This window comes from Podarcis tiliguerta (genome assembly GCF_965153285.1).
Source record: "Podarcis tiliguerta genome assembly, chromosome: 12".
In the NCBI taxonomy this organism is placed as follows: domain Eukaryota; kingdom Metazoa; phylum Chordata; class Lepidosauria; order Squamata; family Lacertidae; genus Podarcis; species Podarcis tiliguerta.
In genome coordinates this window covers 53,320,418-53,334,479 of record NC_139545.1, presented here as the reverse complement: position 1 = coordinate 53,334,479, position 14,062 = coordinate 53,320,418, and the positions used below count along the sequence as shown (strand labels likewise).

The following is a 14,062-nucleotide window of genomic DNA, read 5'->3' as shown; positions in this document are numbered from 1 at the left end:
TATTTCTGACACCCAGACAGAGGGCGCTGCCAGCGCTTATGTATCCGAAATTGTACCACCAACAAGCAATAGGGATACACCTGCAGCTTTGCAGGTACCCTCAAAGTCTGCTGAAGTACATAAAGGGAATACTGACTGGCTATTTTGGGGGCAGGGTGTGTAAAAGCACGAGTAATCTGAAGGAGCGTCTCCACCCCCATCGTTCTACCTGGACACTGAGGTCTAGCACCAAGGGCCTTCTGGTGGTTCCCTCACTGTGAGAAGCCAAGGTTACAGCGAACCAGGCAGAGGGCCTTCTCGGTAGTGGCGCCCACCCTGTGGAACGCTTTCCCACCAGATGTCAAAGAGAACAACAACTACCAGACTTTTAGAAGACATCTGAAGGCAGCCCTGTTTAGGGAAGCTTTTAATGTTTGATGCATTACTGTATTTTAATATTTTGTTGGAAGCTGCCCAGAGTGGCTGAGGAAGCCCAGCCAGATGGGCTGGGTATAAATAATAAATTATTATTATTATTATTATTATTATTATTATTATTATTGAGTGGAGTATCCTGAGGCAGGGCGTGGCTGGCTGACTGGAATACTAAGCAGAAGCGCTTCATACTGCAACATTTTGTTGCTGTTCCCAGCAACAAAATGAGCAGTCAAGTCCTGCTAATATGGTGGAAATGCCAGAAATAAGGCTTATGATCTCAGTGTTCTGTGGGGGGGGGGGGCAATATGAAGCCAGGAGCAGGATGGGGAATGAAATCTGAACAAAATGAAACTCAGCCGCTGTTCGAAGCTGTCTGGAATAGGCTGCTAAAAGGTTTCTGGCTTGGCGTGATGGGTAGAGCCAGTGTGGTATAGTGGTTAAGAGTGGTAGACTCGTAATCTGGTGAACTGGGTTCGCGTCTCCGCTCCTCCACATGCAGCTGCTGGGTGACCTTGGGCTAGTCACACTTCTCTGAAGTCTCTCAGCCCCACTCACCTCACAGAGTGTTTGTTGTGGGGGAGGAAGGGAAAGGAGAATGTTAGCCGCTTTGAGACTCCTTCGGGTAGTGATAAAGCGGGATATCAAATCCAAACTCTTCTTCTCACCTTAGGGACTAGCAGCTTGCCTGTTTCCCCATCTGTTCACTTGTAAACAAAAAGTTTATTTTCAAGGGCCCCATAACACAACCGCGCTTGCTCCTGACGAGGAAACAAATCCTGTATACGGCTGCCCATGGAACAGCCGGTCACTTGAGGGAACACGGCGGAAACAACGACGTACATGTGAATAAATCAATAAATCAAATCAGATAAACCATCCCTGGGGCATTTGTGACTTGGACGGATTGCCTTCTTTCGCACCAAACGTCAGATGCATTTATTCGCTGTTTACTCAACTCTGACTTTGCAGTATATTTTTAGCGCATTAATCTTTGCTCCGGATTTAGCAAAGGAGACCAGGGATATGGGTGTGGGTGTGTGCAGTCAAGACTATCCCCACAGCTCCTGAGCTTAATTTTAGGGACTTTGAGTCACTCTGAGGCAGAATCTGTTTCTCTCTCACACACACAGTTCCTAAGGCAGCCGGTCCCCACCTTTTCTGCCGAAAGTCCTTCAGGAAAAGGCTTCCCCGATAGTGAATCACGTAAGCGTCTGCCATGGATCTAGGATTACACTTACAGCTGTTACTCAGCCCCCCTCGTGCCACCCCACCCACAGCCACCCCTCCCCGGCAGGCCAGTTTGTCATATTAAAAGGTGATCGGCTTACATATGCTGCCGAATGGATTCCCTAAGCTCCGTAATGCTGTAGCTATATATAAAAAGCCCCTCTTGCTGTGGAAACTGAGCCACACAGTCAGCTGCCTTGGCAGCAAGTATCTCATATTCTCTGGGAGCAAAAAAAGGGGGGACTTCGGACGCTCACGGGTTCAAAGGAGTGGGAAGAGAAGACCGAGTGGGAGGAAGCGACCGGAGTCATGGCCTTGCCAATGGAACAAGCCGAGGAGTTGCGTCTCTACCAGCAAACCCTCCTCCAGGATGGTCTGAAAGACATGCTAGACCACAACAAGTTCCTCGACTGCGTCTTGAAGGTCAAAGGGAGAGAATTCCCGTGCCACCGCCTGGTCCTCGCAGCCTGCAGCCCCTACTTCAGGGCTATGTTTCTCTCGGACATGGAGGAAAGCAAGAAAAAGGAGATCGACTTGGAGGACGTCGACCCAGAAGTCATGGGGAAGATTCTGCACTACATCTACACTTCGGAGCTGGACATCACCGAGCAGAACGTCCAGGACATCTTCACGGTGGCCAATATGTTCCAGATACCTTCCATCTTCACCGTCTGTGTCTCCTTCCTTCAAAAGAGGCTTTGCCTTAGCAACTGCCTGGCCATCTTCAGACTGGGCTTGATGCTGGACTGCGCACGCCTAGCCATAGCGGCAAGGGACTTCATAAGTGACCGCTTCACCCTCATCTCCCGGGACGAGGAGTTCAACCAGCTCTCTCCCGACGAGCTCATCGCCATCATCTCCACCGACTCGCTCAACGTAGAGAAGGAGGAGACCGTCTTTGAGGTGGTGATGAAATGGGCCACAGCGAGGGACCGCGAGGCCCGGGCGAAAGCTCTGCCGGTGGTCTTTGAGAGCATCCGCTTCCGACTCATGGACAAAGGTTACTTCAAGGACCATGTGGAGAAGCACGCCTTGGTCAAGTCCAGCCCAGAGCTCCTCAAGAAGGTCCAGATGGTCAAGGATGCCCATGATGGGAAGCTCACGGTGGTGAGGAAGACGAAGAAAAAGGGGGAGAAGAAAGCTGGTGACAATGTCATCAACGGAGAGGTAGAGCAAGAAGCAGGAGAGAAGGAGGAGGAGGAAGAGGCTCTCCCAGGGATCTTGAATGACACAATGCGCTTCGGGATGTTTCTACAAGACCTTATTTTCATGGTCAGTGACTCAGGGGCAGTGGCCTACGATCCGGGAGCCAACGAGTGCTATTTCGCCTCCGTCTCCGCTCAGATCCCAAAGAATCACGTCAGCCTGGTCACCCGTGAGAACCAGATCTTCATAGCAGGTGGAATTTACTACAACGAGGACAATAAAGAAGACCCCATGAACTCCTATTTTTTGCAGGTACCACTTGTTGTTTTCTTCCTCCTGGCTTGTGAATGGTGTACACAGCTTGCTGCTCCTGGGCCAAGAGTCATGCAGTGCTAGATTCCCCTTGGCGTGCAGAGCCAACTCCAGGGTGGTTTAGGTCCAGTTTCAGATGTGGCCTGGTTCAAACTGGCCTGACGTTCTGTTTCGCGTGTGTGGCTCAGCAGGGATGGTGGCAAGTTCAGAACAATGGCATTGCATTACCTAGATAGTTATTGCTTTGTTCATAATCTCACAGTTGTCTGGCTAGATGAGGCAGGAGATCCACATAGCCAGGGGTACCGCTTCCCCTTTATCCGAACACAAGTGGGCCCTGCAACAGAAAGTTGCAGTATGAAGTGCTTCTGCTCAGTTAAACCACAGAGCCTAGGACTTGCCGATCAGAAGGTCGGCGGTTCAAATCCCTGCAACGGGGTGAGCTCCCGTTGCTCGGTCCCTGCTCCTGCCAACCTAGCAGCTCAAAAGCATGTCAAAAGTGCAAATAGATAAATAGGTACCGCTCTGGCGGGAAGATAAACGGCGTTTCCATGCGCTGCTCTGGTTCACCAGAAGCGGCTTAGTCATGCTGTCCACATGACCCGGAAGCTGTATGCCGGCTCCCTCGGCCAATAAAGCGAGATGAGCGCTGCAACCCTAGAGTCGGCCACGACTGGACCTAATGGTCAGGGGTCCCTTTACCTTTTTTTATGACTGTTTAAAATAGTATAGTGCTTTGAGAGCAGGGTGTAAACATGGCCTAGTTCTCCATTGTTCCAGAGGGCAGGACTAGAACCACTCGGTGGAAATGGCAAATGCGGTTGGACTGTTTCCCATCAGCCCCAAACACCAAGGACACTAGTCCGGAGTGATGGGAGCTAGAGTCCAGACACATCTGGAAGGCCACAAGTTTCTCGCCCCTGCATTCAGAGGAACATCCAAATGATAAGATTTGTTGAACCGTGGAAGGGGAATGCCCCAGGCTCTCCTTGTTCCCCGGAGGTATAGAAGCAGAGGCTGGATGGTTCTCTATTGGGGAGGCTGTAGCTGCATCCTGCATTGTAGATCCAGTGGGAATGGGCCAGATAACCTCTGGGGGACCTGTCAACTCCATCGTTCTATGTTCTGCTGCCCAACCACAACCAGAGCTATATCTCAGTCCTAAAAACCCCAGCAGCAGGGTTGGTGTAAACCCTGTTAAATGGAGTGTGATGTATTTCTGAGTAAATCTATACAGCATCCCCTCCAACATCCCACTGATCAAAATTGGGATGCTCGTTTTTTTGGCCCGAACTCTTGTGGGAGTTGGGTGGTGCTGTGGGTTAAACCACAGAGCCTAGGACTTCCCGATCAGAAGGTCGGTGGTTCAAATCCTCAACGGGGTGAGCTCCCATTGCTCAGTCCCTGCTCCTGCCAACCTAGCAGTTCGAAAGCACGTCAAAAGTCCAAGTAGATAAATAGGTACCACTCCGGCGGGAAGGTAAACGGCGTTTCCATGCGCTGCTCTGGTTCGCCAGAAGCGGCTTAGTCACGCTGGCCACATGACCCGGAAGCTGTACACCGGCTCCCTCGGCCAATAAAGCGAGATGAGCGCCGCAACCCCAGAGTCAGCCACAACTGGACCTAATGGTCAGGGGTCCCTTTACCTTGTGGGAGTCAGTTGACTTGGGTGAGAGCGAGAGGCCAAAAAATGGGACATTCTAGGATCCAATCAGAAGCAAAGGTTGGCTTCTGTAATTCCAAGATGTCCTGCTCAAATCTTGATGGCTGAGGGGTATGATATAGGTCCACACTCTTTGGAGTCTTCTTCTTCCTGTATAACAGGAGTGGGAGACTTCAGGCCCAGGGTCAAAATGTGACCTTCCAGGCCTTTCTATCAGACATTTTGGACTTACCCCAGGCCTCACCCTGCTTGAGTGCTTTGGCCTGGCTGGAAAATGTCCTCAATATCTGATGGAACCTCTTGGCTTCATGGATGGAGGATAAAGAGGTGTGCAAAAAGAAGCTGTTTTTGCCTCTGGCCCTGCGGCCCTCAGAAAGATGTGCAGGTGGGACTGTGGTCCTCAGCTTTGCCATGATGCTTCTCTGCCTTATCTGCTTCTCTGCAGTATGACCACTTGGACTCAGACTGGCTCGGGATGCCTCCCCTGCCGTCTCCGCGCTGCCTGTTTGGCCTCGGCGAGGCCGAAAACTCCATCTTTGTGGTTGGCGGGAAAGAGCTGAAGGAAGGAGAAGAGACCTTAGACTCGGTCCTGTGCTACGATCGGCTGTGAGTGCGAAGCAAAGTCATAGATTTCAGGCGTGGGGCCTAAAACCTGAGCCAGCCAATACAGGCTCCTAAGCAGATTTTGGCGAGGGACAGTCCACGTTATGACCCTGAGACCATTGTTCAAATTTTGACAGGCAAAACTGTGGGTTGGAGGATGCTGACAAGCTGCAAGGTGTGGAGAGGAGGACAAGGGCCTTATGAGGAACGGTTGAGAGGGTTGGGAATGTTTAGCCTAGAAAAGAGGAGACTGAGAGGAGATATGAAAGCCATTTTCAAATATCTCAAGGGCTTTCAAATGGAGCTTGTTTTCTCCTGCTCTGGAGGCTAGGACCCGAACCAATGGATTCAAGTTACGAGAAAGAAGATTCCGTCTAAACATTAGGAAGAACGTTTTGGTAGTGAGAGCTGTTCAACAGTGGAACAGTCTACCTAGGGAGTTGGTGCATCTTCGACCTTTTTAAGGAGAGTTTGGATGGCCATCTGCCAAAGATGCTTTAGTTGAGATTCTGCGTCGCAAGGGGTTGAACTATGACCCTCAGAGTCAATTCCTACTCTACAATTCTATGATTATATGAAAATGGAGATCAAATTGGCCTCAGTTGTGCCTGTCAAAATCAACAAGGGCCTCAGGGTAATAATTTGTCACCCCTGGGATTAGTGTCTTTATTTATTTAAAACATTTCCATAACACACAAACATTAAAAACAAAACAACGTCTGGGTAGTTTGCAGCAGCAGATAACAACCCATAACTTACTTTATAATTATGCTTTAATTGTGTCGCCGCTTTTATTGTTCTATACTATGTCTGCATTTAATTTCTTCCTTGGGAGCCACCCAGAGAATTTGGATTGCGCAGAAAATAGATACAGAAGCCATCCGTTAAAATAGTTAATCACATTAAAAGTCAGCAGTAGAAATGATTGCAATAGATTTTTTGATTTTTATTAAGCACGTCTGAGGTTAAAAGCCTGGGAAAACAGGGAGATATTTGCTTGGTGCCTAAAAGACATTCATGGAAGCGGGAAGAAATTTTAGTATGCTGTGAAAGGGGCAAAGAAATGCAGAAAAGAGGGGGGAGGGGAGTCTGAGGCTGCAATCCTGGAGCCATTTTCCTGGGAGGACAAAGAAGCAAATATGTCAGAATTCCCCCAGTGTCTCCTTTTCTTCAGTTCTCGATGTTAGTTTGCAAATCTTTTTTAAAGAAAATTCATCATCGTGTTCTCCTAACGGGCACATTTATATGCAGTTTTTTGGTGTAATATACACAATTTTTGCCCAGCTCATTTCTGGATGTTATTTTCATACGGCCAGGGAAGAAAGCTGAAGGCTGCCTGAAAGTATGTCATTCTTCTGTCCACCAGGTCCTTTAAATGGGGAGAAGCGGACTCCCTTCCTTACCCAGTCTATGGCCACAGCGTGGTATCCCAGAATGACCTCATCTACGCCATCGGAGGCAAAGGAAATAACAAGTAAGTGAGAGCACTGCTAGAAACAGAGATATGAAAGCTAGGAGCTAAATGGCACCTTAAACCGAGGTTATGGGCACAACAACGGAATGTCTAGGCACAATTAAAAAAAATAACAATAATACAAAGCTGAAACTGAATGAACGGCAGCTAAAATATTATGTTCATTTTTCGCATGCTCTAGTAGTCCTCCCCCCGCCCCCCTAATATTCTTAAGAGGGTCTCTTCTCCAGTCTTCAGAGAGTAGCTGGAAGCAGTGAGGCAGAAAAAGGTCCTCCTTTCCTACCACTCTGCAGTTTTAATCTGAAATCTTAGGCGCGTTTGTTATGTACTCAGCTGAATCCTAGACCAATAGGATCCAGAATGCAGCAGTCTGATTGGTCCGCAGGAGCCACCCAATTCAGCTCCAGGTGGAAGTGAATCAGTGACCTGATTGGCTTGCAGGAGCAGCCAATCAGGCTTCTGGAGGAAGTGAATCAGCAACCTGATTGGCCTGCAGGAGCAGCCAATCAGGCTTCTGGAAGAGATGAATCCACAACCTGATTAGCGTACAGGAACAGCCCGGAATTAGCCAATCACGCAGGGCCCATTGTATAAATAATGCATATATAGCTAGACGTTTTGGGGGAAGTTTCATTCATTGCTACTACGGGCTAAACAAAGAGCATGAAATTCACACTCAACTCTGAGTATATTTCAGTGTTCATGGTGAGTTCAGGCACCTCTTTTTCTAGAAAAATGGCACGAATTTGACACAAGAGGAGCTGTTTACATCTGGTTGGCTGGCATCCATCTGTCTCGGGAGACAATGGAGGAGTGAGCCTTTGAGGATGCAGTCAAATTATTGGGAGAGCCACAGCGCCTGCTGTGGCTATAGAGACCGATATGGGAGAGACCTGTTTTGTTGCAGCTGGGGCAGATGAAGGGGTCTGGTTGTGCTGCACCTTGTCTCGGTCCATTCACTATCAGAAGCACAGCCGGTGGTGACTGGAGAGAGAGCCTTTTCTGTGCTGCTCCCATATAGTGGAATTTACTCCCCAGAGAATTTAAGACTGGCTCCCTCTTGTCCTCCTTCTGCCGGCAGACTAGGTAAAGGTAAAGGGACCCCTGACTATTAGGTCCAGTCGCTGATGACTCTGGGGTTGCGGCGCTCATCTCGCTTTATTGCCCGAGATGTGGCCAGCATGACTAAGCCGCTTCTGGAGAACCAGAGCAGCGCACGGAAACGCCGTTTACCTTCCCGCCGGAGCGGTACCTATTTATCTACTTGCACTTTGACGTGCTTTTGAACTGCTAGGTTGGCAGGAGCAGGGACTGAGCAACAGGAGCTCTGCCTGTTGTGGCGATTCGAACCGCCGACCTTCTGATCGGCAAGCCCTAGTCTAAGACCTCCCTGTTCAGACAGGCCTTTGGAAACTCAGCTGAAAAATGGTTCTGACCACTGGGCTGCTCTCAGGGAAGACTGCATTTTAATCACTGGTTCCAGATGTGTTTTGGTGCATTTTAACTATTGCTTTTAAACAGTTTGTTTTTACTGCTCTGTATTTTATAATGTCATAAACCGCCTTGAACCTTAGCTTGGGAGAGAGGTGGGATTATAAAAACATTAAATGAACTAAATGAATCTCACCCCTGCCCCCTTCTATGCCAGGAAGTGCCTGAACACACTCCTTGTCTACAACCCAAAGAAGTTTGAGTGGAAGGAATTGGCTCCCATGAAAACAGCGCGATCCCTGTTTGGGGCAACGTTACACAACGGGAAAATCTACGTGGTGGCTGGAGTGACCGATTCCGGCTTGACCAGCTCGGTGGAAGTGTATGACATTGCAGCCAATAAGTAAGTGCCTTGCCTGGCAGCACATAGAATTGTAGAGTTGAAAGGGACCCCCAACGGTCATCTAGACCACCCCCCTGCAAATGCAGGAATCACAGAATCCCATCCAATCTCTGTTTATACACCTCCAATGAAGGAGAGTCCCCAGCCTTCCGAGTTAAGTTTGTTCCACCCTCGTTCTTACCCTCAGGAAGTGTTTCCTAATGTTTAGCTGGAATCTCCTTTCTCGTAATTTAAATCTTTTGGTTCGAATCCTCCCCTCCTGACCAGGATTTCCCAGAACTATTGAACCCCAAAGCACGTTTCTCACCACCACCATCGCTAAAATTCCTGTGCTGCGGAAGCTTCTTTGCAAAGTGTGCCAGAATCAGAATTATCATACAGCGGAGGTTCCCCGTTGCACTCTGTGTGAGTCACTGATCTGTGTGATGCTTACAGATAGAAAGAGGCCTGTTCTGCACAACTACTCACACAGAGATGCAGCAGGTATACAAACCTTTGGCCAGGTACCTCTGCATTAGGACTAGACAGGGTAGTTCAATCCCACCCAGAATTCCCTGTCCGGAGGAGAGTCATAGAATCATAGAATCATAGAGTTGGAAGAGACCACAAGGGCCATCAAGTCCAACCCCCTGCCAAGCAGGAAACACCATCAGAGCACTCCTGACATATGGTTGTCAAGCCTCTGCTTAAAGACCTCCAAAGAAGGAGACTCCACCACACTCCTTGGCAGCAAATTCCACTGTCGAACAGCTCTTACTGTCAGGAAGTTCTTCCTAATGTTTAGGTGGAATCTTCTTTCTCGTAGTTTGGATCCTTTGCTCCGTGTCCGCTTCTCTGGAGCAGCAGAAAACAACCTTTCTCCCTCCTCTATGTGACATCCTTTTATATATTTGAACATGGCTATCATATCACCCCTCGATGGAGTCTCGATGGAAGGAATCTGGACCAGAGGGGTAGTAGGAGTTTGGTGCCCATTGCTATGTCCTTGTGTCCCATTTCATGCCCCATATCTAGTGCTCTTATGTGCATAGGGATGTCAGCCAGGGAACATGCAGGCAGAGAGGTCTGCATCCTCACGCTCATCTGGTTTTCTGTGCCATGTCAGGTGGGAAACCTTCCCGGAATTCCCCCAGGAGCGTAGCTCGGTCAGCCTGGTCAGCTTGGCAGGTACTCTCTACCTGATTGGAGGCTTTGCCACCGTGGAGACAGAGTCGGGGGAACTGGTGCCAACAGAGCTCAACGACGTTTGGAGGTAAGACATGCCGACATGGTTCAGCCTCGCTGGCATTCAAGGGAAGGAAGCAAATGCAAATGGGAGATTTCTCATTTATTAGAAGTGTTTTGTTGTGATTGTGGGTTTTCATGCAAGTGCCTATTATACCAGGAGATGACTTTTAGCTGTGCTACATAGACCCATAGAATTGTGGAGTCGGAAGGGACCCTGAGGATCATCTAGCCCAACCCACTCCAAGGCAGGAATATTCGGCTGTCCCATAGGGGATCGAACCTGCAACTTTGGCGCTATTAGCACCACGTTCTAACCAACTGAGCTATCCCTACTAGCTCTGAACAGTAGGTGATGCCACAGAGCCACGATGATGAGTTGCCATTGATAGAAACACACACACCCTTCTTCATGGAAGCGCTCAATCCCCTTTTAGGATTGGCCATCTTGTGGCAAGGAGTTCCACAGATTAATCTTGTGTACCTTTATGTGGGAGGCCTTGGTTTTGCCCCAACGTGGATCATTGATTTTTATAGTGCGGCACTCCTTTGCCGCTGCATCAACCATCTCCCCATTTGGAGAGCTCTTTTTGGAGCCGTCAAGTCTGACACTGTTTTCTCGGCTCGCTAGAATTTGGGGTTGCCTGAAAACTCAGCTACTTCATGGCAGATTGGGGCTGTCAGAGTATTCCAAGTTACAGGGATGTAGCCATGTTGGTCTGTCATAGTCAAAACAAAATAAAAAAAACTCCTTCCAGTAGCACCTTAGAGACCAACTAAATTAGTTATTCGTATAATAATAATAATAATAATAATAATAATAATAATAATAATTTATTTATACCCCGCCCTTCCCAGTTCAGGAAACTGGGCTCAGGGCAGCTAACAACAAATTTAAAACACTTAAATTGATGCTACAAAAAACCCAGCATAAAATACGGTATAAAGCGTAAATAACAATAAAATCAAAAATCAATTTAGGTATGAGCTTTTCATGTGCATGCACACTTCCTTCAGATACCTGAAGAATCCGGTATCTGAAGAAGTGTGCATCCACACAAAAGCTCATACCAATAACTAAGTTAGTTGGTCTCTGAGGTGCTACTGGAAGGAATTTTTTTATTTAGAGTATCAGGCTGCAAATGATACATAACTAATTGCGTCCCCTTCACCCACCTGCGCTGTGTTTCCTTTGCAAATAGGGTGGAAGAATCTAAATGGCAACGTAATTTATGCAATTATGCAAATCGCATAGTTCCGCCACAGAGAACAATAATGCAGTTTTGAGTGGCAGGCGAGCAGCAGCGTGATGGAATCAGTGCTGCATGGAGTAAATGCCGGGCAGAACAGAGAACCACACGGTCTTACATCCTTTCTCCAGATCAGTGATGCACAAATTAAAAAGCACCAATCCCAATACATTTCAAAAAACAAAATCTATCTAAAACATGGAGGGAGGGAATTAAAAGAACATTTTGATGTAATAGAACTTTAGCGTGGAACTTGAGAACTCCCTGCCGTGTGATATCAAGCAGGCTCTGTCACTGCACTTTTTATTTTTGTGCCTGCTAAAACCATTCCTGTTTAGATAAGCCTACCCAGGCAGTGGAAGACAGGAGTGCCTGGCGTGCTCTGGTCCATGGGGTCACGAAGAGTCGAACATGACTAAATGACAACAACAACAACCCAGGTGCTTAAAAGGGACGCGGGTGGCGCTGTGGGTTAAACCACAGAGCCTAGGACTTGCACGACGGGTGAGCTCCCGTTGCTCGGTCCCTGCTCCTGCCCACCTAGCAGCTCAAAAGCACGCCAAAGTGCAAGCAGATAAATAGGTACCACTCTGGCGGGAAGGTAAACAGCGTTTCCATGTGCTGTTCTGGTTCGCCAGAAGCGGCTTAGTCATGCTGGCCACATGACCCGGAAGCTGTACGCCGGCTCCCTCGGCCAATAAAGCGAGATGAGCGCCGCAACCCCAGAGTCGGCCACGACTGGACCTAATGGTCAGGGGTCCCTTTACCTTTACCTTACCCAGGTGCTTAGAAACCCGAGGCAAGTTTAGTTCCAGTGTTTTAACTTTTGAATGTCTTCAAGTAAGGTTGTGGATTTTTCTGGATTTTATTGTTTTATCTTTTTTGTAAAGAACTTTGAGCGTCCATCTCCCCCTTTTTCGTTTACAATTAAGGAATCACATGCATAAGAGTTTATGAAAATCAGTAAACAAACGTCCTGGCGCCTGTGCATTTTACGCCAGTCGATATAAGAACTGTAGGTCCTTTCCCCCCATCTTGGTCTCATCCAGTTCTGTTCCTGACTTTTCCAGGTACGACGAAGAAGGGAAGAAATGGGAAGGTGTTCTCAGAGAGATCCAATACGCCTCAGGCGCGACCTTTCTGCCCGTGCGGCTCAACGTTCTGCGATTAACAAAGATGTGATTGTACCCCAACATCACTTTTAACTTCCTGCTACCAAGATCTCTTTTTCTCCCTGCCTCCCCAAATTCTCTTTCTTTTGTAAGTCAGTTTTGATGGGTGTCACTTTTTTTGGTTAGGTAAAACATTTTGAAAAACTGCTACATTTGCTGCTTCCTGTCTTATTTACTTGGTTTCGCTAACGAGTACTGGAATAAGGCCGTAATAGACAGGCTGGCATTTGTGCAAGAAATTTGTGGAAGGAAATTTGTGCAAGCAGGCATCCAATCAAGTTGGGCTGGAGTTGGTGGGCACTTCCCTAAATCTTAGCACAACAACTTCACCCTCTTTTATCTACTGACTTGGGAGGGAGCAGCAGCTACAGAGAAGAAGAAGAGGAGTTTGGATTTGATATCCCGCTTTATCACTACCCGAAGGAGTCTCAAAGCGGCTAACATTCTCCTTTCCCTTCCTCCCCCACAACAAACACTCTGTGAGGTGAGTGGGGCTGAGAGACTTCAGAGAAGTGTGACTAGCTCAAGGTCACCCAGAAGCTGCATGTGGAGGAGCAGGGAAGCGAACCCGGTTCACCAGATTACAAGTCTATCGCTCTTAACCACTACACCAGGCAAGTCGCTCAGGGAAGGCAAACAAGACCTTGCAATCTTGCCGAAACCCAAAGCTACATAGCCCAGCTGTTCTCTGTACCCTGAAGACATAGTCACCAATTTCCTATTACTGAGGAACTCCCTGGAGTCTTTTCTGCTTCTACCCAGACAGATGGACAGGGGCAAAAAAACCTTAGGTATATCTAGGTACAGTGGTACCTCGGGTTAAGAACTTAATTCGTTCTGGAGGTCTGTTCTCAACCTGAAGCGCCACTTTAGCTAATGGGGCCTCCTGCTGCCGCTGTGCCGCCGGAGCACGATTTCTGTTCTCATCCTGAAGCAAAGTTCTTAACCTGAGGTACCATTTCTGGGTTACTGGAGTCTGTAACCTGAAGCGTATGTAACCTGAAGCATATGTAACCCGAGGTACCACGGTATTTGATGTTGATGCCTAGGAATCTGAAATTTGTAGTTGACTTACCTGGCTCAGTGGCTGGGCGTGACAGTATCTGACGCTTGCGCCTGATGCTTGCTTAAGTGCCCACTGTGTCTTTGCAAGAGAGGAAGAAGGGAACAAGTTTTCTGTGTCCCCATTGATTCTTTGGTTCTGCCTCCTACTAGCTGCCCTGCCCATCACCCCGCCAGCTCCAGGGTCCCCTCAGAGCCCCCTCCAGCTCTGCAGCTCTTTGTCTGGTAGCCCAGGGAAGATGGAACCATCTGAAGATGTTCTGGAAATGGGAAGGCACCAGCCCTCTTGACCAGGGGTCAGCAAACTTTTTAAGCAGGGGGCCGGTCCACTGTCCCTCAGACCTTGTGGGGGGCTGGACTATATATTGAAAAAAAATATGAATGAATTCCTATGCCCCACAAATAACCCATTGGGACACGGGTGGTGCTGTGGGTTAAACCATAGAGCCTAGGACTTGCCGATCAGAAGGTCGGTGGTTCGAATCCCCGCAACGGGGTGAGTTCCCGTTGCTCGGTCCCTGCTCCTGCCAACCTAGCAGTTCGAAAGCACGTCAAAGTGCAAGTAGATAAATAGGTACCGCTCCAGCGGGAAGGCAAACGGCGTTTCCGTGTGCTGCTCTGGTTCGCCAGAAGCGGCTTAGTCATGCTGGCCACATGACCCGGAAGCTGTACGCCGGC

General features: G+C 48.5%; 1 protein-coding gene across 2 annotated transcripts; it reads left to right on the top strand.

Moving 5' to 3' along the window:
* Positions 1–1,727: 1,727 nt before the first annotated feature.
* Positions 1,728–12,472, top strand: KLHL40 (kelch like family member 40). 2 transcript variants are annotated; one of them, XM_083406435.1, is made up of 6 exons: positions 1,728–3,102; positions 5,211–5,371; positions 6,735–6,842; positions 8,491–8,676; positions 9,782–9,928; positions 12,221–12,472. In XM_083406435.1, exons 1-6 carry the CDS (start codon positions 1,954–1,956, stop codon positions 12,330–12,332), a joined length of 1,863 nt encoding a protein of 620 aa, XP_083262561.1. In that variant the 5' UTR covers positions 1,728–1,953; the 3' UTR covers positions 12,333–12,472. The 2 variants fall into 2 exon arrangements, 1 of the variants encoding a protein (XP_083262561.1); XR_014503668.1 differs by having other exon boundaries at positions 1,761–3,102; positions 8,491–9,244; positions 9,601–9,928.
* The last annotated feature ends 1,590 nt before the right edge of the window (positions 12,473–14,062 follow it).